General features: G+C 35.8%; 1 protein-coding gene across 1 annotated transcript; it reads left to right on the top strand.

Annotated features, from left to right (window-relative positions):
• On the top strand, positions 1–23,852 carry LOC110099107 (probable 1-acylglycerol-3-phosphate O-acyltransferase). Its single transcript, XM_020826153.2, has 9 exons — positions 1–359; positions 5,599–5,835; positions 16,957–17,003; positions 18,504–18,622; positions 18,707–18,867; positions 19,848–19,957; positions 20,043–20,142; positions 22,886–23,009; positions 23,369–23,852. The coding sequence occupies exons 1-9, from the start codon at positions 190–192 to the stop codon at positions 23,498–23,500; spliced, it is 1,200 nt and encodes a 399-aa protein (XP_020681812.1). The 5' UTR covers positions 1–189; the 3' UTR covers positions 23,501–23,852.

Raw genomic sequence — 23,852 nt, forward strand, 5'->3', positions numbered from 1 at the left:
AATTCCCCCCGCAGATCTGCTTTCTTCAAGGAACTTTCTCCGCTAGACAGACGTGGGCGCATTCGTCATTCGTGACGCGGTATTTTTTTCTTAGATGGCCTCTCGCTTCTCCTCCTCCCAATCTTCGTGAGACTGGTTGCTTATTAAAAGCTCAACCCCTCTTACAAGGAAGACGCGGTTCGCCATGTGATGCACAGAGCTGTTGCTACGAAGATGGCGGAGGAGGTTAGCCGAGCGGCAGCATCGGAGGCAGTGGTGACGAGTTCGTCGAAGTGGGCATGGCCGCGTGCCCTACGGTGGGTTCCCACCTCCACCGATCACATCATCGCTGCGGAGAAGCGCCTCCTCTCGCTTGTCAAGTAAGCCAATGAGTTCAATTTTTATTCGTCTGTGGGTTGTTTGACTACTATTCTTCTTCTTCTCTGTTCTTTAAAATTCATCTAGAATTATTGCTTAATTCCATGTTTCTGGCCTAGATTGATTGTTGGTTTAAGCAATGGCCAAGCGTGGGTGTTTTATTTCTAGGTATAAGGGATCCGTATGCCGATTGAATTAGAGGCGACGATTCGATTGGAGATACCTGTGGTCCTTGTTAAATTGTTACACCTTCGAATTTTTTCGGAGTTAGAGATGAGTGGGGTGAATTAACTGAAGGCAGGATATGAAAAAAGTTTAGAATAGGGATTATTGGGTTTAAATCAATTTTTTTTCTGAAGCTGTAGAGTTTATCAGCAAACGGCGACTTCTTAAATCATCTTAATTTTAGACCAGGACATTTGTTCACAAAACTGAAGGGTTGGACTAGTTCTAGACTATAAGTTTTCAAATTCCTGAAGGAATATTATCAGGCAAGTTTAGTTCAAGTTTTTTTTTTTTTTTTGGTTTTCCTCGTTCTAGGATTCTACCTTGAGTAGATTGTGGTTCTCATTCCCACTGTATATATAAAAAAAAAAGAACGCAATTTACCGTGTATATGTGGCATCTTAAACTTGAAGAAGCTAGTATCCATAGTCAAACCAAACTTTTGTCTTTTTACGAAATGTGTGTTACTGTGTTAGTGCCATTCTTCTAACACCTCCATCGTTAACCCTCTTTAACACCAGGCATGCAAGCATGTAAATTACGGAAGAATGTGTGGCATGAAGATAGATTGTTCTCTTTTCATATATACATGGTGAGCTAAGTGATTTTGGTGTAATGAAGAGATTTTTATATCTACTAGTTAGAATTTACATGCACTAAGTGCGCATAGGTGGTTCATTTTGCCTTTTGAATATGTAAGATTTGCAAGCTGCAGTATTAAATTTTATTTCTTAAGTAATAAATTTATTTAAAGTATTTTTATTTGTTTGACGTCTTCTTAAATTATCATGACACAGACAAATATTTCAATACTAAATTACATAAAAGTAAATATTATTAAGATTTATATATATTTAGGCATATCTAAAATAACTATCAAATGATATTTAGATATATTTCAAATTACCGACATTCATTATTTCTTTCTTTGCCTTTTGACCTTATTCAACTTATTCTTTCTGCATTTTTTCGTTATGGGGTCAGGCTTCTTACAATACCAAAATCTGTAGGGTGATCTTGTGACATGCTTTTGTTATTATTTTATTGTCGGCTCTTTACATGAGATTTTGATATGCCTCTTCCTTTGTTGGTTCCCTTGTTTTGAAACTTGCTCATTTCACCACCATTTAGAATGTAAAATGATTTGTTGTTTAATATTATTGCTATGGATTAGACCTCTAGCGTCATTGAGCCTCATGGTAGACAATCTGTGGATCTTTTGATGACTATTACAATGTTATCCTAGCTCGCAAACAGTGATGAAAACAAGCTTAAGGCATAGATCTCATCACCGAATTCAATATTTATGGAGTTTAACTATCTTATAGTTGAGTTGAACTCATTGATGTAATCGGTGACCAAAACTTATTATAACATCCTAAGATCGATTTTTTTTGTTATATATTTATACACACCAGTGAGCACCTTCATAATGCCTGTTGTAGTTGCCTTGCTAAGGATGTTGAAAATAACGTTCATGCTAAGGGATTGACAAGTGTCCCCTATAGTTTGTTTGTTTATCAACTATCACTCTTATCGATAGGCTGTAGCTTTACTTTCTTAAGTGGTTGGAGTTTTTTTTTTGGTACAAATAGTCCTCTATTTGCATCTTCCAGAACATGATGTTTTGATACTTTTATCGTCCATGACCAGGTCTAAAAGCCTTTAAGATTAAAGCTTTGATACTAATTGTTAAGATAAGATAAAAACTTTAAGCAAACAACAAATATAAATGAAAGAATCAAGCATACAAAAAAATCAAAAACACAAAACACAAGTTTACTTGGTTTAGTGAGATCCACTCATGTCCATGACTACACAAAAATCAAATATTCCCTTAAGCTTTGAAAAGGAAGGGTACATCAAAGATTTCTCTTTATAAAAAATTTAAGATATGGATTGAGATATCATTTTTTTCTATGTTAATGACAGAGAGACTGCAAGCACCAATTATAATGACTAGGATTGAATATGGAGAAGCTGATGTTTTTGTTATTGCTGCTATTATCTCCTCTTCTCTCTTATAGGAGTAAAAAAAGAAATTTTCCTTATTATGGATGAAAGCTTATCCTTTTAATAGAGCCAAAATTAGTAGCATATTCTTTTGCTTGAAGTAGAGAACCATCTTTCAACAAGCACCTTAATCCCTCCTCTTGGTTGGCATCCTCTCACTCTCTCTTCTTTCTATTTTCTTATTGCTGGAGGATGCACTTAAACATCATATAGTTATCTCCTTATATATTGCTTGGAAGTGAAATGCTACAAATCTATAGAGGTTAGATAAATGATGGTAGGTAATGTGTTTTTAGGGTTAGGCAGAGGTGGTAGATTACAATTGTAGAGGTTATTTAAACAGTATTAGATAATATATTTGTGGATGTTAGATACAGAAATACATCTTCACATCTCAATATGAGTAGCCATGACATCTCGCAAGTACCTTGGACGAGTACTATCTTAAAGGTTATGACCAAAGTGACTTCATCAATTGGGCATCACGAGAAAGTTCTAGAAGTTGGCTATTTGTTGAATACGATTGGTTGGATATGCTCTTTAAGATCTAATCATCTTATTTCAAAAGTTGAACATTGTGAGCCAAAATCTTAAGATTTTAACTCTTTTTAGGCAAGTTGGTGCTTCAGCGATTCTAGTTGATTTTTGACTTGGTTTTATTGGATTTATTGTTCATTGGCTCCGTAAACTTGGTATTGATCTACAATTTGACTTGATTCACTTCGCAAATAAGATGATTAATGTTTGATAAAATGTGAAGCCCTTTTTAATAATAGCTTATATTAGCATATAGTTGCTAAATAACTACCGTGAAAATGTACGAGAATTTATTTGAAGCAAATAATGTCTTTTTCCTCCATTCAAAAAGAGTTAAAGGAGATAATCCACCGCTTTTCTTAAACATTAGGTGTTCTTTCTTGTATGTTTTTCTACCATATTTCTTGCTTGATGGGTATGAAAAAGATTAATCATAGATATTAAGATGGCAATGCCTAGTGTAATTGCTAATTTGTTGCACAACAAGCCAACGACCAACGTTAAATGGCATGAGATAGCACATACAAATGCCATGTCATTTCTTTACATGCTCATATAGAGAAACACCATGCCTATAATCGTAAACATCATGATATTTATTAGGTTATGGCATCAACATTTACCAAATTTTGCGTGGCAAATGAGAATATCAAGGTGAATATCTTGTAAATGTGGGAATGTTATACTTTGAAATCCATATTAGAGAGTGTAGCTGTCATATCTATTGAAGAATAAGTTAAACTATAAATTGGTAATTGGCCATATACAATTGAGAAGCATAGGTGCTAATTAGGGAGTTGATAAAATTCATGGGAAAGTGCTAGTAATGAAAACAACATTGATCCATGTTAAAATGACTAGTAGTTGTGAAAGGATTATTTTTTAGTCAAACTTATTAATATGTACAACCCTTAATAAGAATTAATGATAAAAAATGTGTATAGAAGAGACCTTAATTGTTGATTAATCATCATTATGATGTTAATGAAGATGATTTTTAGTGTCACGGATGTCATAGAGCCTTAAGGACTTGTAAATCCACTCATTGATGGGTAGCATGCTAAAGATTAAGTTATCATTCAAGTACTATTGTTAGCTTTTGACAACTTCAAACATTTGTATAGAGCTTTTGCCAACAAGAAACACAATTTTATAGGTTAGAAAAATCTCTAATTTTGGAAATGCTTGATATTTTGAAATAGCTTTTAGGGTTCCATTTTTATCCGTTCATTCATCATCATCATCTTTAATTGTATTTTTACTATTTCAAATCAGATTAGAATCCTTCTTCGTTCACTTATATTAAGCACCAAAAGGTGTATTAGCTTTATTTTCTAATCGTTTCATACAATTTCTAGTCATTTTGCCTTCAGAATATCATTTCCTTTTATTCCTCGCCATATTTATTCTATCCAAGTTATGCTTAAATAGTTTTTTTGTAATCATTACAAAACAATCTCATGGGTATATGTATGCTCCATGAAGATTCTTAGATACAATTTGATGCGGGCAAAAGATATAGGGAGCCTATACCCTTCGCCCACAAAGGACACGACGGACTTCTACGGACGAAATTGACTAAAGACGAGGAAATGGACGAACAAAATAGGGAAGAACAAACTCTTACATTTCAATTTTAAAACCAAATAAAGCCTAGCTCATAAATGAGCTAAAATTCTAGCTCAATTGGATTGAGCTAGTAGACTCAAGGGAAGCCAAAATTTGATTTATTTTGGACTAGTGTTGACCCCCCTTTGTCTACATCACAATTCAACAATAAATGATGAGTTATGATAAAATTATTCAAGTATCCTTATTCAAAATTGAGATTAACTCTTAGTTTTCTCATGATTATTTATTCTATTTCATACTTTTCATGATCTACTTATAATATATTTTTAAAAATAATATTATGTTTTGAATTCTAACTCTTATAATTGTATACTATTCTAATAATTCATATATGCTTAAACATAAGAATGTTTGGGATTATTTTCTAAAATTGAAAACTTAGGATCATAAATTTGGTGGAATTACATACCACTTTTTAATTAGTAGTATAGATCTATCCTACTAGAGTGGTTGTTAAGAGTTGTAGCTCTTCATTTAATACCCTCTTTATAGAATTTCGAGTTTCCTTTTATTTGTGATATATATTTCAAATTTTTTCTAATCACATTTATTCTTTTGGGTAACATTTTCTTTTTGCACTTAAATTACAATGACCATTAATTGAAAGTGTATAGTTAAACATAGTGTTTAGCATATGTCTTATGTTATCCGTGTGAATCTTTGTTTGTGTTGGCTAAAAGATTTTAAGAAAAGATTATAACATTGCTAGCAATATCTCCAGGTAACTTTGTTGTTTTTTACTCATATGCAAGGCTATATTTTCAAAATGTTTTATCCTTAAAAATGATTTATGGATTAAGACGTTGATGTTTTGAAATTTCTTGTATGTTGCAGGACTCCATATGTACAAGAGCAGGTCAATATTGGTTCTGGGCCGCCTGGTTCCAAAGTTAGGTGGTTCAGATCCTGTAGTGATGAGTCCAGATTCATCAATACGGTAACATTTGATAGCAAAGACAACTCTCCTACTCTTGTCATGGTACATGGTTATGGTGCTTCTCAAGGTTTCTTCTTTCGGAACTTTGATGCCTTGGCTAGTCGTTTTCGGGTGATTGCTATTGATCAACTTGGGTTAGTAACATGATTCCTCTCTTTCCCAATCTCCTCCTGCCAACCCCAACCTATTTGAACTTCTCTCTATGATGTGTTAGATTATTCCTAATGTTAAAGTGATTAACTTGAAGCTTCATAGAACGCTTGTACTTCTGTCAAATGTGATTATTTAAGGAAAATATTTAAGTATATTGATGTCAAATGTATGACCCTACTTACGGAGCTTGTAATAGAAAAATAGACAAAATTTTCATCTTACAGGATGTACCAGTAGTATAAGAAAAGGTTTCAATTGAATATTATTGTCTAACCCCTTACCCCTCTCTCCCTCTCTCTTTCCCTCCCTCCCTCCCTCTCTCTCTCTCTCTCTCTCTCTCTCTCTCTCTCCCCCCTCTCTTCCTCAAAAGAGAGAGTTAAAGGTCTCAAGGTGTGAACAACTTTGTATTAATTGTGGGATTTTTATTTACTAGCCTTTGCTTTATGTTTTCCTTTGCGTTTGCTTAAATGGTTTAGTTCTCTTGTTGTAGTTTCTTTGCCTAGCAAGTTGAACATCGCGAATTACTTATAATCAACTAAACTTTGATGCATGATTAGATAATTCGTTGAGCTAAAAATTTAATTCTCTTTTTAACTCTTTTGTAACTCCACCATTGCATCACATCACAACTACTTTGGCAAAATGAGAATTTATGTACAAAAACCTTGGTCTCGATGTGAATGACACTTGTTTGAGTTGGGAAGCCTTTAGTATTATTAATTGACAAGAGGGAAACTATATATATGTGCACAAGACAAACAAAAAAAATAATATTAAGGAGGTGAATATCTTCAATTATGTGATCATAAATTAGTAATAAAAACTTATTTGGTAATGAGTAATCTAATACTTTCCTATTGTAATTTTTTTAAATATGGAAGTTTTCAATGATAACACTTTCCCTCAAACTGGGGCATATTTATCAATTAACTCCAACTTCTTACATAGTTTGAAATATTGAAGTGGACCTAATACCTTTCTAAAAAGTATGACAATTTTTTTTTAATGCTGGAAATGTAAGGATTAATAATCGTTTTTGATACCACCACATCCTAAATAAAGTGACAACCAAACTTAATTTGTTTTGCTCTTCCGTATAATACAAGATTACCAATAATCTAGATAACATCCTATTGTAATAGTTTAATCCCGTGGGTGCAATTGGAAAACTAAATTTCTCTAGGAGAGTCTTAACCCGCATCATCTTAGAAGTCAATTGCCATAAAGCTACATTTCGCCTCAGCATTTGAGCTAGCCACCACTATTTATTTCTAACTCTTTTATATGACAAAGCTGTCTCTTACAAAACATGTTACATATATGAGAATTTTATAGCATTAGCAATTGGGGAGAATGTATGAAATCAGTCAATCTCAGAGACTTGAGTAAAACCTTTGTCAACCAAATGAACCTTGTATCCATCAACAAGCTATCACGATGAAATTTAATGATTTAAATCTATTGATATAGGATTGGTTTAATGTTAGGAGGGTTAACTAGATCCTATGTATTCTTACTAAGCAAAGTAGCCATTTTAGTATCCATAGCTTATTTCAATGGGATATATTGTTATCCTTCTTGGTATGTCATGGGAATAGAAATGGATTAAAGGACATTATAAAATATTGGAAGCCAGTAGAAGATGTTCAAAGGATGTATGAGGTGGCCTAGTGGAATCAATACACTGTTGTTTATGTTTTCCAAAGGTTATGGGCATATGGAGATAAAAGAGTTCTCTAGGGCCTGCTCAACTCGTTCTAACAATATGATGGGAGTATTGTAGATTGTGGACAATTTCATCATATGTACACTTGTCGAGGCAGCCCCTCTCAGCGTGTCATCCTTAGCTTACTACAACGTGGCCATCGGGAGGGATGGGGATGGCGATTAGTAGTTGCTAACCTCATGACCCAAACACATCTCTTTGCATTTTTTTTTCTTTTTTGTTGTTAATCCTATCCCTTGGTTTTCACCAGGCTCTAAACTCGGCAACCTTTCTCTTAGATTTGTCTCATTGATAAGCCATAGAAGGGCCAACATATCCTTACCCCAGTACAAGTCTTTGCCGTGAGTAGAATATTCTAACCCTTGGTGCTGGATTCCCATACCCTTCTAGTTCATAGAAAAATCCCTAGGGAAAAATTTAGTCTCCCCCATTCAACTCACCACTTGTAAAGCCATCAACGACACTTCCATAACCAACAACCCCTAATAGTTGTTAGCTTCTTTAAAGTCATCTCCCTCCACAAGACGAATCTAACATCCCTGTAAGATGATATGACCATGTTCTATGAGGACCTGATGTCTTTTATCAACGTCCTGTCGACACAACCACTCAATGATTAGTTTGCGTTTTCTCACCAACACTCACTCATGCCAGCTCGACTCGCTAACCCCAACTTGATGCTATTTTGTACTAATACACCTTGACATCAAAAACAACCAACGAACAGGGACAAATTCAACAAACAACATATTTTTTTTATTGATAAAATCAGAAATATGCAAAAACAAGATAAAATGGTCATCTTTCATCTTTCGAGAGGAGGACATTCTCTCTCAAATCCTAGATGCCGCTAGAATCTCTCACAAAAACTGTGGACATCAATCAGGGCTGTCAAAAATGGGTTTCGGGTCGGGTTCGGGTCCAACCCGAAATTGACCAGACCCAATTCGGGTCAACCCGAACCCGACCCGTTTCTTGAAACGGATCATTTTTGCTGACCTGGACCCGACCCGCCTCGGGTCCGAGTCAACCCGACCCGACCCGTTTAACCCGTTTCTGCACTTTAAAAAATTTAAACAGGTTTTATTGTTTTAATAATTTTAACTTTTAAATGGCTGAAAATCTGAAATGTAAAAACCAAGGGATATTTTTTTTCAATTGCAAATCTTCAATTAATTTACATGTTACAAATTACAATTCCTCAATTACAAAGATACAATCTCACATAACAGTCATGAATCATTCAAGTTCTAGTCACAAGGATTTACAAAAGGCAGCACCAACAACCCAAAAAAATTTTTCAAAATAACCCTCCCCTAATTACCTCTCAAATCAGCCCCCAAATATGTTCTCTTCAATTAAAAAATATTTTATAATTAATACCCTCTAAATCAGCCCATAAATATACTCTCTTCAATTAGGAAACATCTTCTAATTAATCCCCTTTGATTAAGAACTTTCCTAAACAGCTACCTCTTGATTAGGAAACTTTCTAATTTCCTCTCAATCAAATTGGCAGGTCCAACAATAGTCCCCTCCCAAAGCGACTATCCACAAGGTGGTACGAAGGAAATTGCTGCTAAAGCATTGCATTGGACTGAAAAATGGACTGTCAATGGGTTGAATAATCTCTGCCTCCAACATCTCCCCATTAATCTCTCGAGTTCATTCTTTTGGAGTTGGGAAGAACGGTACGGACAAACACTGATATGTAAAATTCCTTCCTTCAAAATGTAGCATGCTCGTGTTCCCGTGGAGGAGGCTAACTCTGAACTGGCTGGAACACCTCTCGATATTGTTGTAGGAGTGGTTAATCTGATATCTTCTCCCCATCTTTTTTTCGTTCCAAACTTTGGAGCTCCACCAAGCATCCCTCTCCTTCCCCGTGTAAGGCACGAACCAGGGTTTTCGAAGAAACCATGGCTTTGAATAAGCTAGATCTCCCATATTACCACTTTTCTCCCCTCCGCCTAGATCTCCATAGCTAGGGAAGAAAATCCTCTTTGATGTGAATCCCCGACAGCTCCACCATCAAACCTTGAAATATCTCTCCACTCTTGTCTACATTTCTTGTGCCCATCATCACTCTGAAACATCCTGTTTCTTTCAGCTCTAGCCCCAATTTGTCCACCACTTAATTTAATATGTAATTGTGGGTAGCCTCATTGTCCACTAGGATCGCCACCGCCTCTCCTTTTATTTGTCCCTCACCTTCATAGTGTGTTTCAGAGTGAATCCCACTACAAAGTTCAATGAAACTTCCGCCACCTCCCTGTGTACAGGCTCCTCTTCTTCTTCCTCCTCTGCCTCGTCCACCTCTTCCTCATCACACACCAATAGAACCTGCAAGATATGACTTTTACACCTATGTCTTGGAAGAAATTTCTCATCGCACCTACAACATAACCCCTTTGTCCTCCTTTCATATATCTTTGCTTCTATGAGGCGCTTGAAATTACTATCCAGACGTACTCCAATGCTCTTCTTCTTGGGTGCTTTTCTATGAAAAGAGATCGTCTGGGTCCTCGGTGCTAGGGTTGTGGAGGAATTCCTATGAGCACCTCTCACAATGTTGCTCCTGCGGGCCTTTTCCCTCTAATGTTTCTCCTCCATCATTTGTGCATGTTCCATTGTCTCCTTCAGTCCGTTAGACCTCCATACTTTGTGTTCTACTCATATATTCTCCTTGAGGCACTTCACGAAATTTTCCACAAAACCTTCTTCATAAATCCCCCTTAGTTTGCCTGATAACAACTCAAATTTCTCTTGGTACTCCATGACTGTGCCTGCTTGAGACAAGGCATAAAACTGCTCGTGATGGTCTCCTTTCCTAATTGCTCGAAAAAGTTCTTTCCAACAACTCATCTTTAAATTCTCCATATAAATGAAGAGGATACATCGCCTCCCTCCACTGAAACTAAGCTAGGGCTTTGCCCTTCAAACATAGCCCCACCACCATGAGCTTTTCTCTTTTTGTGAGCCTATTGATAACAAAATATCTCTCCAACCAATACACCCATCCTTGAGCATCTTCTCCTTCAAAGATCGGCTTCTTTAGCTTTCTCACCCTAGCATCTCCACCCCAGTTCCCTCTCCCATTATTTTTTCCCCTGTATATTACGGGTGGAAATCCCACCTTTCTTCCATCCGACCCCCATAGTGGTTGTCCACCCCACTAACTCCCCCACGAAATTTCCTTCCTGCTGCCCCTCTTTTAGAAGACCTTGTTCCACCTCTCATCGGAGCCCTAAGAGGCGGTTCTTGGTGGAAGAAGCTTTCCTCGTCAAACACCTCCCTTTCGATCCATTTTCCCTTAGTTGTGGTTAAGAGAATCCCGATCGATTCTAGATGAGGGTTAGTACTTTGATTCATCGATGAAGTTTTTGTTTGCATCTCCAAAATCTTCCTTACATATCCTCCACTCCACTCCTCCAAATTGGTTTCTATTGACAAAATCCTCTCTTCTATGGTTGAGATCTCCCCTGGTCCCCCCACATCGAATTTAAATTGCCCCATCTCGCCTTCCAACACATCCACCTTTTTTGCTGCCATCCCCAGTTTTAGGTTCCAATCCGCTCGAACAACAACAAAATCAGCAACAAACAACGTCTATGGTCTTTAGGTAGAAAATTTTAGCAAACGGGAAGGAAAAACAATGCAGATTCCATGAGTTGGACAAAAATTTCGGTCTCAAACACCGATCTGATACTAATTCGCTAGGAAGTGCTGGCAGAAATTTAGGAAAAGCCTTGGCTGAAATCTAATTTCAATAATTTCTTAAAATCAACGACAAGAAAAACAAAAATAAAACACACGAGCACTTTTTTATTGAAAGTTTTATGAAAGAAAGACAAGATACGAGTGGATCTTCAATTTGAGAAGAAGATTCGACTCTCCAAAATCTCTAGCCGCCGGCTAGAGCTCAAACACCTTAAGAATAATCTAAATTCAACAAACAACACATACCCCTAACCCTAGAAAAATTACTTAAAACAAGTAATAAACCACAAATATCCAAACAGCCCTCCCCCAATTCCCTCCCATATCAACCCTTAAATCTGCCCCCAAATCTGCCTTCTTCAATTATGAAATATTTCCTAATTTATTCACTCCAAGTCAACCCCCAAATATGTCCTCTTCAATTAGAAAATATTTCCTAATTAATCCCCTTCAAATCAACCCAAAAATATGCTCTATTTAAATAAAAAATATTTCTTAATTAATTCCCTCTAAATGAGCCCCCTCTCTTGTGTCTCCCACTTCCACCGTATCAATACTCCCCCCCTCCCCCTCCTTCACAACAAAAAAAGCACCTTGTCCTCAAGGTGGAAGAATGAAAAATGATTGAGGAACACCTTGTATCTAAAGGCGGGCCACCTGGCCAATGCCGAGTCTTGGACCTCCTCCAGGTTTTGCAGCTCCACTAAATAGCCCAAGCTTGCTCCTTTTATCCCCTTGATCATGGTTTTGAGTGAAACTATAATTTTGGATGGGTTAGGATCCCCTCTAATAACTACTTTACTTCATTTAACCTTGAACTCCATCGTTAGCGTCTTCCAATCAATCTTGGTCTTTTCTAACTTCTACAGCTATTTCATTCCTAGGATGACATTAGTGTTCCCTAACTCCAATGGGAGAGAGTTCTCCCTCACCTGGACTCCTTGTATGGTCAAAATCACCCCTCTACACACTCCTCTACTTGTTTTTTTGTATGCTTTGGTTATAAAAAATAACCAACGATTGGTTATCAAAAATAACTAACGAACCAATACAAAGTCAGCAAACAACATATTTTTTACTTATAAGAAAAGAAATACGAACAAACAAGATACAATGGTCCTCTTTCGAGAGGAGGACCATCTTGCCCAAACCCTCGACGCTGTTAGGATTCCTCACAAAAATAGTAGACAACAAATACTCACAAAATTCTGTATATAAAACATAACATAAACCCTACTACTTATAGCAAACAATAAACAACAAATTTCAAAACAACCCTCCCTCAATTCTCTCCCAAATCAGCCCCCCAAATATGACATCTTTAATTAGGAAACATATCCTAATTAATCCCCTCCAAATCAGCCCCCAAATATGCCCTTTTTAATTATGAAACATCTCTTAATTAGTCCCCTCCAAATCAGAATTCAAATTAAATATCTTGTCCTAAATAATTGCGCCGACCCCACGTAGTGGGATAAAGGCTTGATGTTGTTGTTGTTATTGTTGTCCTAAATAATTGCCTCATTTTAATTGAAATTTTCCTAATAATTCCCCTTTGATTAAGAACCTTCATAAATAGCTTCATCTTGATTAGGAAACTTCCTAATTCCCTCCCAATCAAATCGAAATGTCCATCAATACTCATCTCCCAAAGTGTCACATTGCTATCAAGGTGGAACGAAAGAAACTGTTGCTAAAGCACTAGATTGAAATATGGACTGTCACTGCATCGAATGATCCGTGTCTCCAGCATCTCCCTAATCAATCTCTTGATCTCATCCTTCTGGAGTTGGAGAGAACGGTACGGATGAACACTATTATGTGAGACTCCTTCCTTTAAAATGATAGCATGCTCATGTTCAGGAGGAGGAGGCAACCCTTAAACTGGTAGGAACACCTCTCGATATTGTTGTAGGAGTAGTTGAACCATTTCTGGTGCTTATATCTTCTCCCTATTTTCTTTTCCTTCCAAACTATGCAACTCCACTAAAAATCCCACTCCATTCACTCTTTCCCCTCTTTGGAAGTGGCTTCAAAGGTGACATCTCATCTTCTTCCCCCAACATTCCCATCTCCCCATCCTCCCTCATCATCCCTTTATTAGGATTTCTCCCACTTTCTTGTCCGGTCACCCTTGCCTCCGATATTATCATTTGAGTGTGAAACTCCAATATTTTTTTTTTCATCATGTCCTCTAGGTTAGAAAGTCTTTCTTCCAAGTATGAAAGCCTTCCTTCGATGGTTAAGAACTTTTCCACCAATCGGGATTTGAGTTGGTCCACTTTGCCTTCCAATACATCCACCTTCTTTGCCTCCATAGTTCCCAAAAAAGTGCTCTAATACTAATTTAATACGCCTTAGTATCAAAAACAACCAAGGAACAAGGACAAATTTAGCAAACAACTAATTTTTTTATTGATATACCCAGAAATATACAAAAACAAGGTACAATGGTCCTCTTTTGAGAGAAGGGTCTTCTCTCCCAAATCATAGATGCCGCTAGAATCTTTCACAAAAACTGTGGACAACAATCACTCACAAAATACAAAACACAACATAAACCTTACTATTTATAACAAACAATAAATAACAAATTCCAAAATAGCCTCCCCCAATTCCCTCTCAAATCGGCTCCCAAATCTGCCCTCTCCAATTAGTAAACATCTCCTAATTAATCATCCCCCAAATCTGCCCTTAATTAGGAAACATCTCATAATTAATCCCCTCCAAATCAGCCTCTTCAATTAAAAAATATTTTCTAATTATTCTCCTCTAAATCAGTCCCCAAATATGCTCTTCAATTAGAAAATAAATCCTAATTAATCCCCCTTAATTAAGAACCTTTCTAAACAGTTCCCTCTTTATTTTGAAACTTCCTAATTTCCTCCCAATTAAATCGATTAATCCATCATGTACCTTCTATAGGGCTGACATTAGAGCTCCTGGATTTGGTTTGTCAATTTGATCCTTCTTGTCCACCCATCGGCTCTTAAATTGACAACTCTCTAGGCCCACCTTCAGCCATATAGCTTATAGTGATTGGGTTGGCCACACTGTATTATGTGGACCCCGTAGTCTCCTTACCAACAAGTCCCTCGGTCCAAATTGTTAGCTATGCTAGGCTTGAATCATGTTAGCTACTTGCCAATTTTGTGTCTATTCTTTTTGTAGATCTAAGCCCTAGAATTTATATTGTATTAATCATTATCTTATAATGATTAGATAAGGTAAATGCATTGTAAATCACATATCATTCTTATGCAATAATATAGTAATCATTTTATTCCTTAGATTTTTTTACTTTTCTGGATTACCTGCTTCGCTACTACTGTTACTTTCATTGGGTCGCACACATACACACCCTTATATAATAAACCCTAAAGACGTGAATATTTACTCATAATCAAGAGTATTCCATTAAAAAAATCAAGAGTATACTTCTAGTAATATGCTCAAGATATAATTAATCCTACTAATTTATGTTCATGGGAAGTCAGAACCTCGGAATCTAAATAAACTATATTCGATGTGCCTCACTATGCAGAGGAATATGGCTCTGTCGCACAAATCACTACCCTTTGAGTTTGTGTTGAGACTCGCTCTACCTTTTGAGGTGGTATGGTTACCCTCTTCACGGATTCCACTTGAGGGATAGGGTATTTGCGGCATAACCTAGCATCCATTTAGTCTCATGTTGTCGGTTCGACGAGAGTCCCCTTTGGTACCCACAATACGAATGATCATATCTTAAGTTGGGGGCAAGTGCCAATAGAGGCATCAAGTACATGCAAAAAAAAAAAAAAGCATCAAGTACATGCAGTGGTTATAGGTGCCTAGGGGTGCATCATATATGAGCCGATGCTAGGTTAGTTGATAGTATGTGGCTAGTGGGTGCATGCAGATAAGGCATTAGGTGCGTACTGATATAAAATAAGTATGAGGAGTGGTTGTTAAGGTCGCTTGAGCAGGGGTTGAGGTTGGGCGAGTGGGCGCTGGATGAGTGAGTATGGGTGAAGTCCTAGGAGTGGGCGCTAGGTCTCTGACAAAGACACGATCGTGGTGATAGTGTGTAGGATATGCGAGCGAATGAGTGCATGCATGATGATTAATGAGTGAATATTGGATTCTCATCCTATGTTAGAAATGATAAAATGATGGAATGGGTAACTAGGGTTAGAATTGACCATACTTTGATACCATGTTAGACTGAAAAATTATATGTATTATCAATTGATTAGGGATTCTTCATATATGTATACTGGATCGATATAATGGGAAAATAAAAAGGTGGGGAATATCGTCAATTATGACATAATAAATCTAATTATTGTGCCCTAATTTTTGTTGATATGATGATGCAACCACCATCTTGAGTACCAATTTGGCATAGGACTTCTTAGGATATAGGATTAGTAATGCAAACCTAGGATGAGGTGAACAAACAAACACATAAAATCATAGTTTGTAGTTTCCCAACTTTTAATTTAAGCAAGGATTGGCCACTTTTGATGCAAAATTAGAAAACATGCTTATTCATTTCAAATGATATATTAACAATAAAATATTTGAAATCTAATTAGACAATGGAGAACCATTTTAAAATTCTAAAGTGATTAAGATTCACACCATGATAGTGAAACTAGCATGTATCAAATTTGACTAAAACTCAATGACTCACATACAACAATCACTAAATAATTTAGAAACAAGAATAAAAGATAAAAGTCGCCAAATGGAATATTTGGGCCTGACGTCGGTACTATAAGAGTCATCCCCGGGACTTTATCATCAAGATTTGCGAGGTGCTGGAAGGATTCACATCTATGTAATACTTCTATTATTTTTGCATATCTTAAGGGCTCTACTTATAACCTCAGAAATAACCTAAAATAAGTTATTTCTTAGAATCTTCCAAGGATTAGATCAAGTTTTCAACTTGGATTTCAGCAAAAAAATAGCAACTTTTAAACTCAATTTTAAGTGAAGAAAGTAAATTCCCCTTTGGAATTCTATTGACAAGAATTTCTCTTGTGCCCTACTAATGTAGAATATTGGAAAAGGAAGAAAATCGTTAGCTGAACTCAGCCTGTTAAAAGAAAAAGAAAAGATAGAAACAGTCCTGGGAAAGGAAACTGCGAAATGCAAGAACCTGAGGCTCCTATAGCTAGGACGAAAAAGCAACGAAGCTAGCAGTATTGCCACTACTATAGCTAGATTGCGAGCATCTATTGAGAGATAAATAGTGAAAAATAAAGTTTGCCAATTTGAACTTGTACATAAGGGGTATGAAATGCGCTAGAAGATAGGTAAGATAAATTGATGATGATGGATTAAAAAGGAAAATGAGTACACCTATGATAAATATTTGCTCAAAATCAGCTTAACACATTATGCAGCACTTATTAGGAAAAAGATTGAAGAACCAGAAGTGATAAAGCCGACCCTAAATGGTTGGGATAAGATCAATGAAGATGTTAGTAATGTGATAATCATTTTAGATAACCTAATATAGTTATCGCTATATTAAATTTAGCATTTTTTTTCTTAGATGATCTTTTCTTATAATTAGTCTTTTGGATCCATTGTTTTTTTAATTCCTGGCTGCGAGTAATTTATTCAAATTGTTTTCTTACATTACAACTTTCTTTCACTACAGTTGGGGAGGATCAAGTAGACCGGACTTTGCCTGTAAAAGCACGGAAGGTTTGTCTCAACGCTCCTTTTAAATTAAATGTGATTTGTTCTCCCCTTGGCGCGGACATTATTGGGAGGGAATGGATAAACTCCCAATTTAGGAAATGCAGTTATACGCTGATTAGAGATGATCGGTTGATGAAGCTTGATAAATCTTATTCAGTTTAATGACTGACCTCGAAAGCAGAAGGACAGCTTCAGTGTTCAAATAAATTTTACATGTCATTACATGTCTAAGCGTTTATCTCAGTACTGCTGCAATTAATGCATTCAGAGTACCTGCTGGAAATGGTTTAAACCACTTGTTGATGAAATAATATCATCTCTATCATTCATTATTTGCCTCATCACCTTATTAGACTTTATGAGTCTTTATTCTACAATCTACACTTATTTTGAAATGTTGCTTGAAGTATTTAATTTATTTTGTTCAAATCATTTTGCACTATTCATTGTTAATTGTTGAATGAGATTGGATGAGAATATTATTCAATATATATTTATGCTTCTCGATGAAAATGTCACAACCATTAATTCATTTCAGACATAATTAGGCACAGAAAAGACTACAATTATGAGCATACAACTGGATGTAGGAACTAAGCCTGCAAGAGTATAGTTTAATGCTTTTCTCTTTCCTGGTAAGGAATGCTCATGTCTGCACAATATGTCTTCATCATCATCTTAGCCTTCTCCCAAGTGTTCTAGGTCAGGTTATTAACGCAGCATTTTGATTTTGTACTTCATAAAAGGTAAGTTTAATTATTTTTGAAGTGGTGTTTGGCTTTTTTTTTTTTACATATGTATATGCTTCAGCTGATCAAAATTCTTGTCCTCTGCATTGTTTTTGCTTTGTGCATCGGCGGAATATAAATCAATAATCTTTGTAGAACATTTTAACTATACGATCATAAATTAGGAAAGTGGCTATGTTAGATTATGTATTGATGTTTCTCTTATACTATTGTACGTTTGATCTAACCTGATGGATATTTAGGTTGGTCTAAAGCTCACTTTAGATACTGGACCACTTACTAAACTTCGGCTTGCCCTTCCCTTTCTGATTTTAAGATCTTATATCATAGGAAGAATTGGCTAAATGTGACCAAGGCTAACTTTCAAGTTCAAGGGCTCTTGGGCTTCTTCTGCCTTGCTAGACAATAAAAATTTAACTGATAGTGAGAATAATGGATATTAGCTCCATTCTATGAATTGAAATTGGCTGCTTTATGAAATGATTTCTTAAATATCTGATTGGTTGGATCCAGTGTGGCATGTTTCTAAGAGGTTGTACTGAGCAGGGTTGCAGGAATTGCCGGGTGCTGGAGGGTGGGAGAAAGAAATTCTTGTTTTGCATTTCTATAAAATAGTTATCTAAACATTTTTGCCGGCACCATTTTTTTTTCTTCGTTTGAAGATTTCATGTAATTGGATTGCTTTTTTCCCATTTTTACGGAAATTTCAAACTGGATATTCCTTCATGTGACAATTGCCGACTTCTCATTGCAGAAACTGAGGCGTGGTTTATAGATTCTTTTGAGGAATGGCGTAAAGCAAAAAATCTTAATCAATTTATCTTACTTGGACATTCTTTTGGAGGATATGTTGCTGCGAAGTATGCTCTGAAGGTAAATCTCGCTATCAGAAAACTCATCTAATACGTCACTTGAGTGCCTTTTACTTATTTATCTTTTCAATTGTTTTCCTTGCAGCATCCTGAACATGTTCAGCACTTGATTTTAGTAGGACCAGCTGGCTTTTCATCAGAGACAGAACATAGCTCAGAATGGTTAACTAAATTTAGAGCAACATGGAAAGGCACTATTGTTAATCATCTCTGGGAATCAAACTTTACCCCTATGAAAATTATCCGGTAATTATCTTAGATGATAGATAGCTTACCTGCACAAATAAAGATGTTCTTGTTGTTTGTCCCAATTTCTCTTTAACTTTTGGATTAAAGTTTCTTAAATTCTAGTTTCTGAATATCTAGTATAAAATATGTTCTATATCTTCTTTTTCTGCGTTGCTAGGTACCTCCAAAATTTTCAATATTTGTATTTTCCTAATCTTGTAGTAAAGTGGAGTTTTTGTTTCCCAACTGTAATTCCAGTCAAACACGGGTTTTTTAGGATTTGTTGCTCTCTTTTCGCTTTGAGTGGTCATAACTATCTTTTTTATGGTTATATTTTCTAATTCTTCAATTTGAATCTATGATATAAGCAACTTATGTGTAATTAGTGATATTTGTAGTAAGGTGTGTCAAATAGGGTTGTAATTAGTGATCTGGGGATGATCCAACCCCAGCTCAAGATCAGCTCGTAGTTACTTAAGTTGATCTTGAGTTGAGCCAACTTTTATTATAGGTTGGTTCGATTCGAGTCAAGTATAGTTCATTAACTTCAATCCGAGTTATATTAGAACTAAAAATCAATCGAATCATCATTAATTTTTTATCTCCTAAATTAGTTTCTTATACCAACATAGATTAATACATGCATAGATGATATATATTATTTATGTCTATGCATTTGTTCATGCAAATATATACTTTCGATTCAATCTTGAACTAGCTCTATCCAAATCAAGCTCAGTTTTATTCATGTTTGAGCCGAGCTTATATTGGCTTTTCAGTTTGCTCGCTTACTTCAATCCAAAAAAAAAAAAGGAGATTCAATTTCTCGTAAAACCTTTGATCTTCAAGCTACATTGATAGCCCTAACATCAAATTGTGCTTAACCGGACTGCTTTTGCAGCCTTCTTCGTCAATTTTGTAAAAGGGCTCTTGCGGGCTATATGTTTGTTACTATCAATTTATTTTTTTGCAATGAAGCTATTTTTTGTGTGTTGCAGGGGCTTAGGCCCTTGGGGCCCTGATCTAGTACGTAGATATACAACAGCTAGATTTGGTGCTTACTCTAGTGGTAGCGTCTTAAATGAAGGCGAGGCTACTTTGTTGACAGGTACATTTCATAATCTGTATCTTTGGTGCTTTCCCCTTTGTTCCAAATGCTATGATATCTTACTTTCTCTTCTAAATAAATTTAGACTACGTGTACCATACTTTGGTAGCAAAAGCGAGTGGAGAATTATGTTTGAAGTATATATTCTCTTTTGGAGCATTTGCACGGAAACCCCTTCTACAATGGTCTGTCTCCTTGACTTTCTTCTACAATTTTAGTTATTTAATATTGCTCAATTCTCTTTTATCATATTGAAAAATCCACCTAGTCTTATTCAATTTCATGGATATGAAATATATACTTGCATGTTCTGATACACTTGTTATGTAGAAGCTATTATTTTGTTTTCTTTTGTTTTTTTTTTCTATGAATCTTCCTTCTGTCTCATTTCTTTCTGCCGACTTCTTATAATCAGTTTTCTGTCTGTGTTCCTTATCGTTGGTCTTAGATTGTTTGTTATATTTTCTTCATTTAACATAGCTGCTTATATTCAAAATTTTGACAAGCCTGCTGAAATATACAAAGTGTAATTTGACATGATAGTCATTTTAATTCCCTTTCTCTTGGAAGAGAGTCATGCATTTCTCAATTGCCCCCCCCCCCAACCCCCTCAAAAAAATTTTTTTTTTAAATAATTATATGATTCTTTAGGTAATTTATCCCCCTTCATTTATTTTTTAGTCTTTAGATACCCCCCTAAAAGTTTGAAAATACTAAAGTCTTTAGACAATTGCCCCAACATAATTAAACACATTATGTAGAGATCTTATTCTTATGGAAAGATGAACCAAATACAAAGAGAAACAGTAAAGAAAATTCAAAAATATCCTTACAACCAAAATTTTGTAAGAAAATGGGGGAAATTGAAATTAGAAATTGCTCGATAAGCATTCAGTAATCAGCATACTATAATGAGTTGATAACAGCCTTTCTATAACATGAGTGGAGCTTTTTGTGCTCGCTTGAGAATTATTGCGTCTGTTTATTATCGCATCATTAGCCCTGGTCCACCTATTTGGAAAATTTCTTTTTCTATCTCATATGGCAACTCTCTAGGTGCCTATCGCAGGACTTGAGAGTTTCATTCAACCGATGTAGTTAAAAGAGACTGGTTTTGGCTACCTCTTGTCAACTGATTTTGCTGGACTTCTCTCTGTGGTTTTTTTCCCTCATTTGGTTGTTTGCCACTTTGGGCTCATTTATTGGAGAGATTATTTTGTGCGGACGTCGAATACAGCTCTATATCCGGATACCAATCAGAATGAGCCACATCAGCAGTACCGAGCCGTAATAACGAGCAGTACCAAGCCCCGGTAGAGTGGTACCGAGCCGCATGCTTAGTTATTCGGACGAGATCCGACTTCCGCCCAGAATAATTTTTCCATTCCTTGGTGCATATAGTGCGTGCTGGGATAGTTGCGGGCTCTACTGGACTTGATTTTTCTTGTTGCTCCTAGGAGTTTATTCCACTCTTTGGGCTTGGGATTGTGTAATAATAAGGACCTATTAATTTATTTAGTGATTATTTATTTAATTTATATCACATTTTTTATAATGGCATAACAACTACTAAGTATATTAACATTATTTGAGTTAAATATAATTCTAAATTAAATATAATTAAATTTATTTATAACTTGATTCTTTTAAATTTGAATAAATAGTTATCATTTATTTTGAAATAAATTTTGTCAAATAATTTTTAAAATTTAATATCAACTTTATTTAATAAAAAAATTTGGAACATCCCCTTTTATTTGGGTTCTTAATGACAGGAATCGATAAAATTACATAAACAGGGAAAAAAATCGTTTACTAGGAAAACACAACAAATATTTGAGTTTTAACCAAAAATACAAATATTTTTTACGTTTTTTATCCTTTTTAAATTTAATTTTTTGTAGGTTTCTTCTGCTAATTAAACATGAGCAGTGATCCTTTTTGAAATTTGTCCCTCCATGTGTCTGTCATTTGCATCCTATAATTTCTCCATACTGAGCCCTTATTCCTTTATTTTTTCATGGTTTAGTACTATCTACTTTTGAAGCTACATCTTTTAGAGCTGCTTATTTCTGAGCTTCAAGTTCTGTTCACTAGAGCTTTTTTCCTTTATTTTGCCTCGGTTTGCTACCTTTGTGATTCAAACTTTCTTTCCTTCTAATATTGTGAGCTCTGCAGTTAAATTTGAAATAAAATAAATGCACTATCTTCCATATTCCAAAATAGTGATCTATAGCTTATATTTATGATTATCTATAGTGTATACATTGGCTCTAATTGCAAACATGTAATATTATGGACTTTTTCCACGTGATAGTTTGCATCATAATATATTGTGGATTCGTCATGCAGAATGAGAATCATTGTACTGTTTTTTTTGTGGTATGCCTGGATACAGAATACAAGCACTGCATGATCACTGTTTTTTTTTTTTTTTCCTGAGCAAAACTTCATAGTGAATGAGTTGTACTACCCAGTTTCCATGCTTTGAAGCTGCAGCATCTGTATATTATGGACTTTTTATTCTGTGTGGACACTGAATAGAGAGAACCGTCCGATTTTCTCTGGCTATCGTAAAAGCGCAGTCAAAACGCAGCTGCTATAGTAACGGCATTTTTACTGTAGACAGAGAGAAAAATCAGACGGTTTTTTCCATCCGGTGTCCACACATAATAATCTCTCGAATATTATGATACAACTCATCTCCTCATGTTCCATGTCCTCTCCAGACCAGATAAAAGATATCACACCAAAAGATTTGGTATTTTAATTGAAGATAAAGTTCTTCACCTAAAATACGGTAGTTTCTTAAGAGAGAAGCTCGAGCAAGCTGCTCAGGCTACAGTCAATATGAACTGCTCATGCACCAAGTGCATAACCTTCTATTAAACTTTTACATTTGGTTAAACAATTTGTTTTTATGTGCAGTTCATCGGATTGGAAAGTCCCTACTACCTTCATTTACGGATATGAAGACTGGATGAGTTACAAAGGAGCACAACTAGCACGAGAGAGCATGAAGGTTCCATGCGACATAATCAGAGTTCCCCAGGTCTCCTCTGTTTCTCTCTCTCCCACGAAAAATTATTATGTGCGGTGTCCGGACGCGTCCGGAGGTCAATCCGGACTCTTCACGTCGCCCAATACACAATACATTGGATGACGTGACACGTCCAGAGTAACCTCTGAACACATTCAGACTACACACAAAATAATCTCTCACCTTCCACATGCTTTTATTCCTTCATCCATCCATCCTTGGCGGAAATTTTGTTTGCATCAAAGCTCTTTACAGAGAACCATATCACAAATACAAGAACAAAATAACTCTTGATGCAATGTCTTCCCCCGTCTCTCTTATGCATCTATTTTAAACAAAATATAACGATGAATGCATTGCAAAATTTGCAGGGTGGCCACTTCGTTTTCATAGACAACCCTTCAGGATTTCACTCTGCTGTTCTCCATGCGTGCCGTAGAATTCTTTCCCCGCATTCGGAGACCTGGGATGAGCCGTTGCCCCAAGGCCTTACTTCTGCTTGAAGATCATTACTTAGATTTTGTTTGGGACGATTTTTTTATTGCTTCTTAAAACAGTTTTTTAATATAAAAATTTAAACTTTTGTATTAAAAAACTATTTTTAAAAAGTATGAAAAAAACCGTCCCAAATGAAGCCTTAGTCGCATTTGTTTATTGTAACAAATATCCACCCCTCCCTCCTCATGTGCCCTTACATTAATAAAACTGATGATAGGCCATTATATATGTAGATGTTAGCTCCTTTCCCAAATGTGTTAGTGATAAAATTAGCTTCTTGGGATGTCCATTCCCTCGTGATAAATGCCCAAAAACAAGGCTTTACTTATTAATGACAACTCTGCAGACCTGCCAAAC

Source organism: Dendrobium catenatum, unplaced genomic scaffold (genome assembly GCF_001605985.2).
Source record: "Dendrobium catenatum unplaced genomic scaffold, ASM160598v2 fragScaff_scaffold_264, whole genome shotgun sequence".
NCBI lineage: Eukaryota > Viridiplantae > Streptophyta > Magnoliopsida > Asparagales > Orchidaceae > Dendrobium > Dendrobium catenatum.

Coding starts and splice junctions, on each gene's coding strand:
- LOC110099107 (XM_020826153.2), top strand. CDS start 190: ATGCACAGAGCTGTTGCTACGAAGATGGCGGAGGAGGTTAGCCGAGCG. Junction 18,623..18,706: donor CTGCGAAGTATGCTCTGAAG/GTAAATCTCGCT, acceptor TTTTCCTTGCAG/CATCCTGAACATGTTCAGCA. Junction 23,010..23,368: donor ACATAATCAGAGTTCCCCAG/GTCTCCTCTGTT, acceptor CAAAATTTGCAG/GGTGGCCACTTCGTTTTCAT.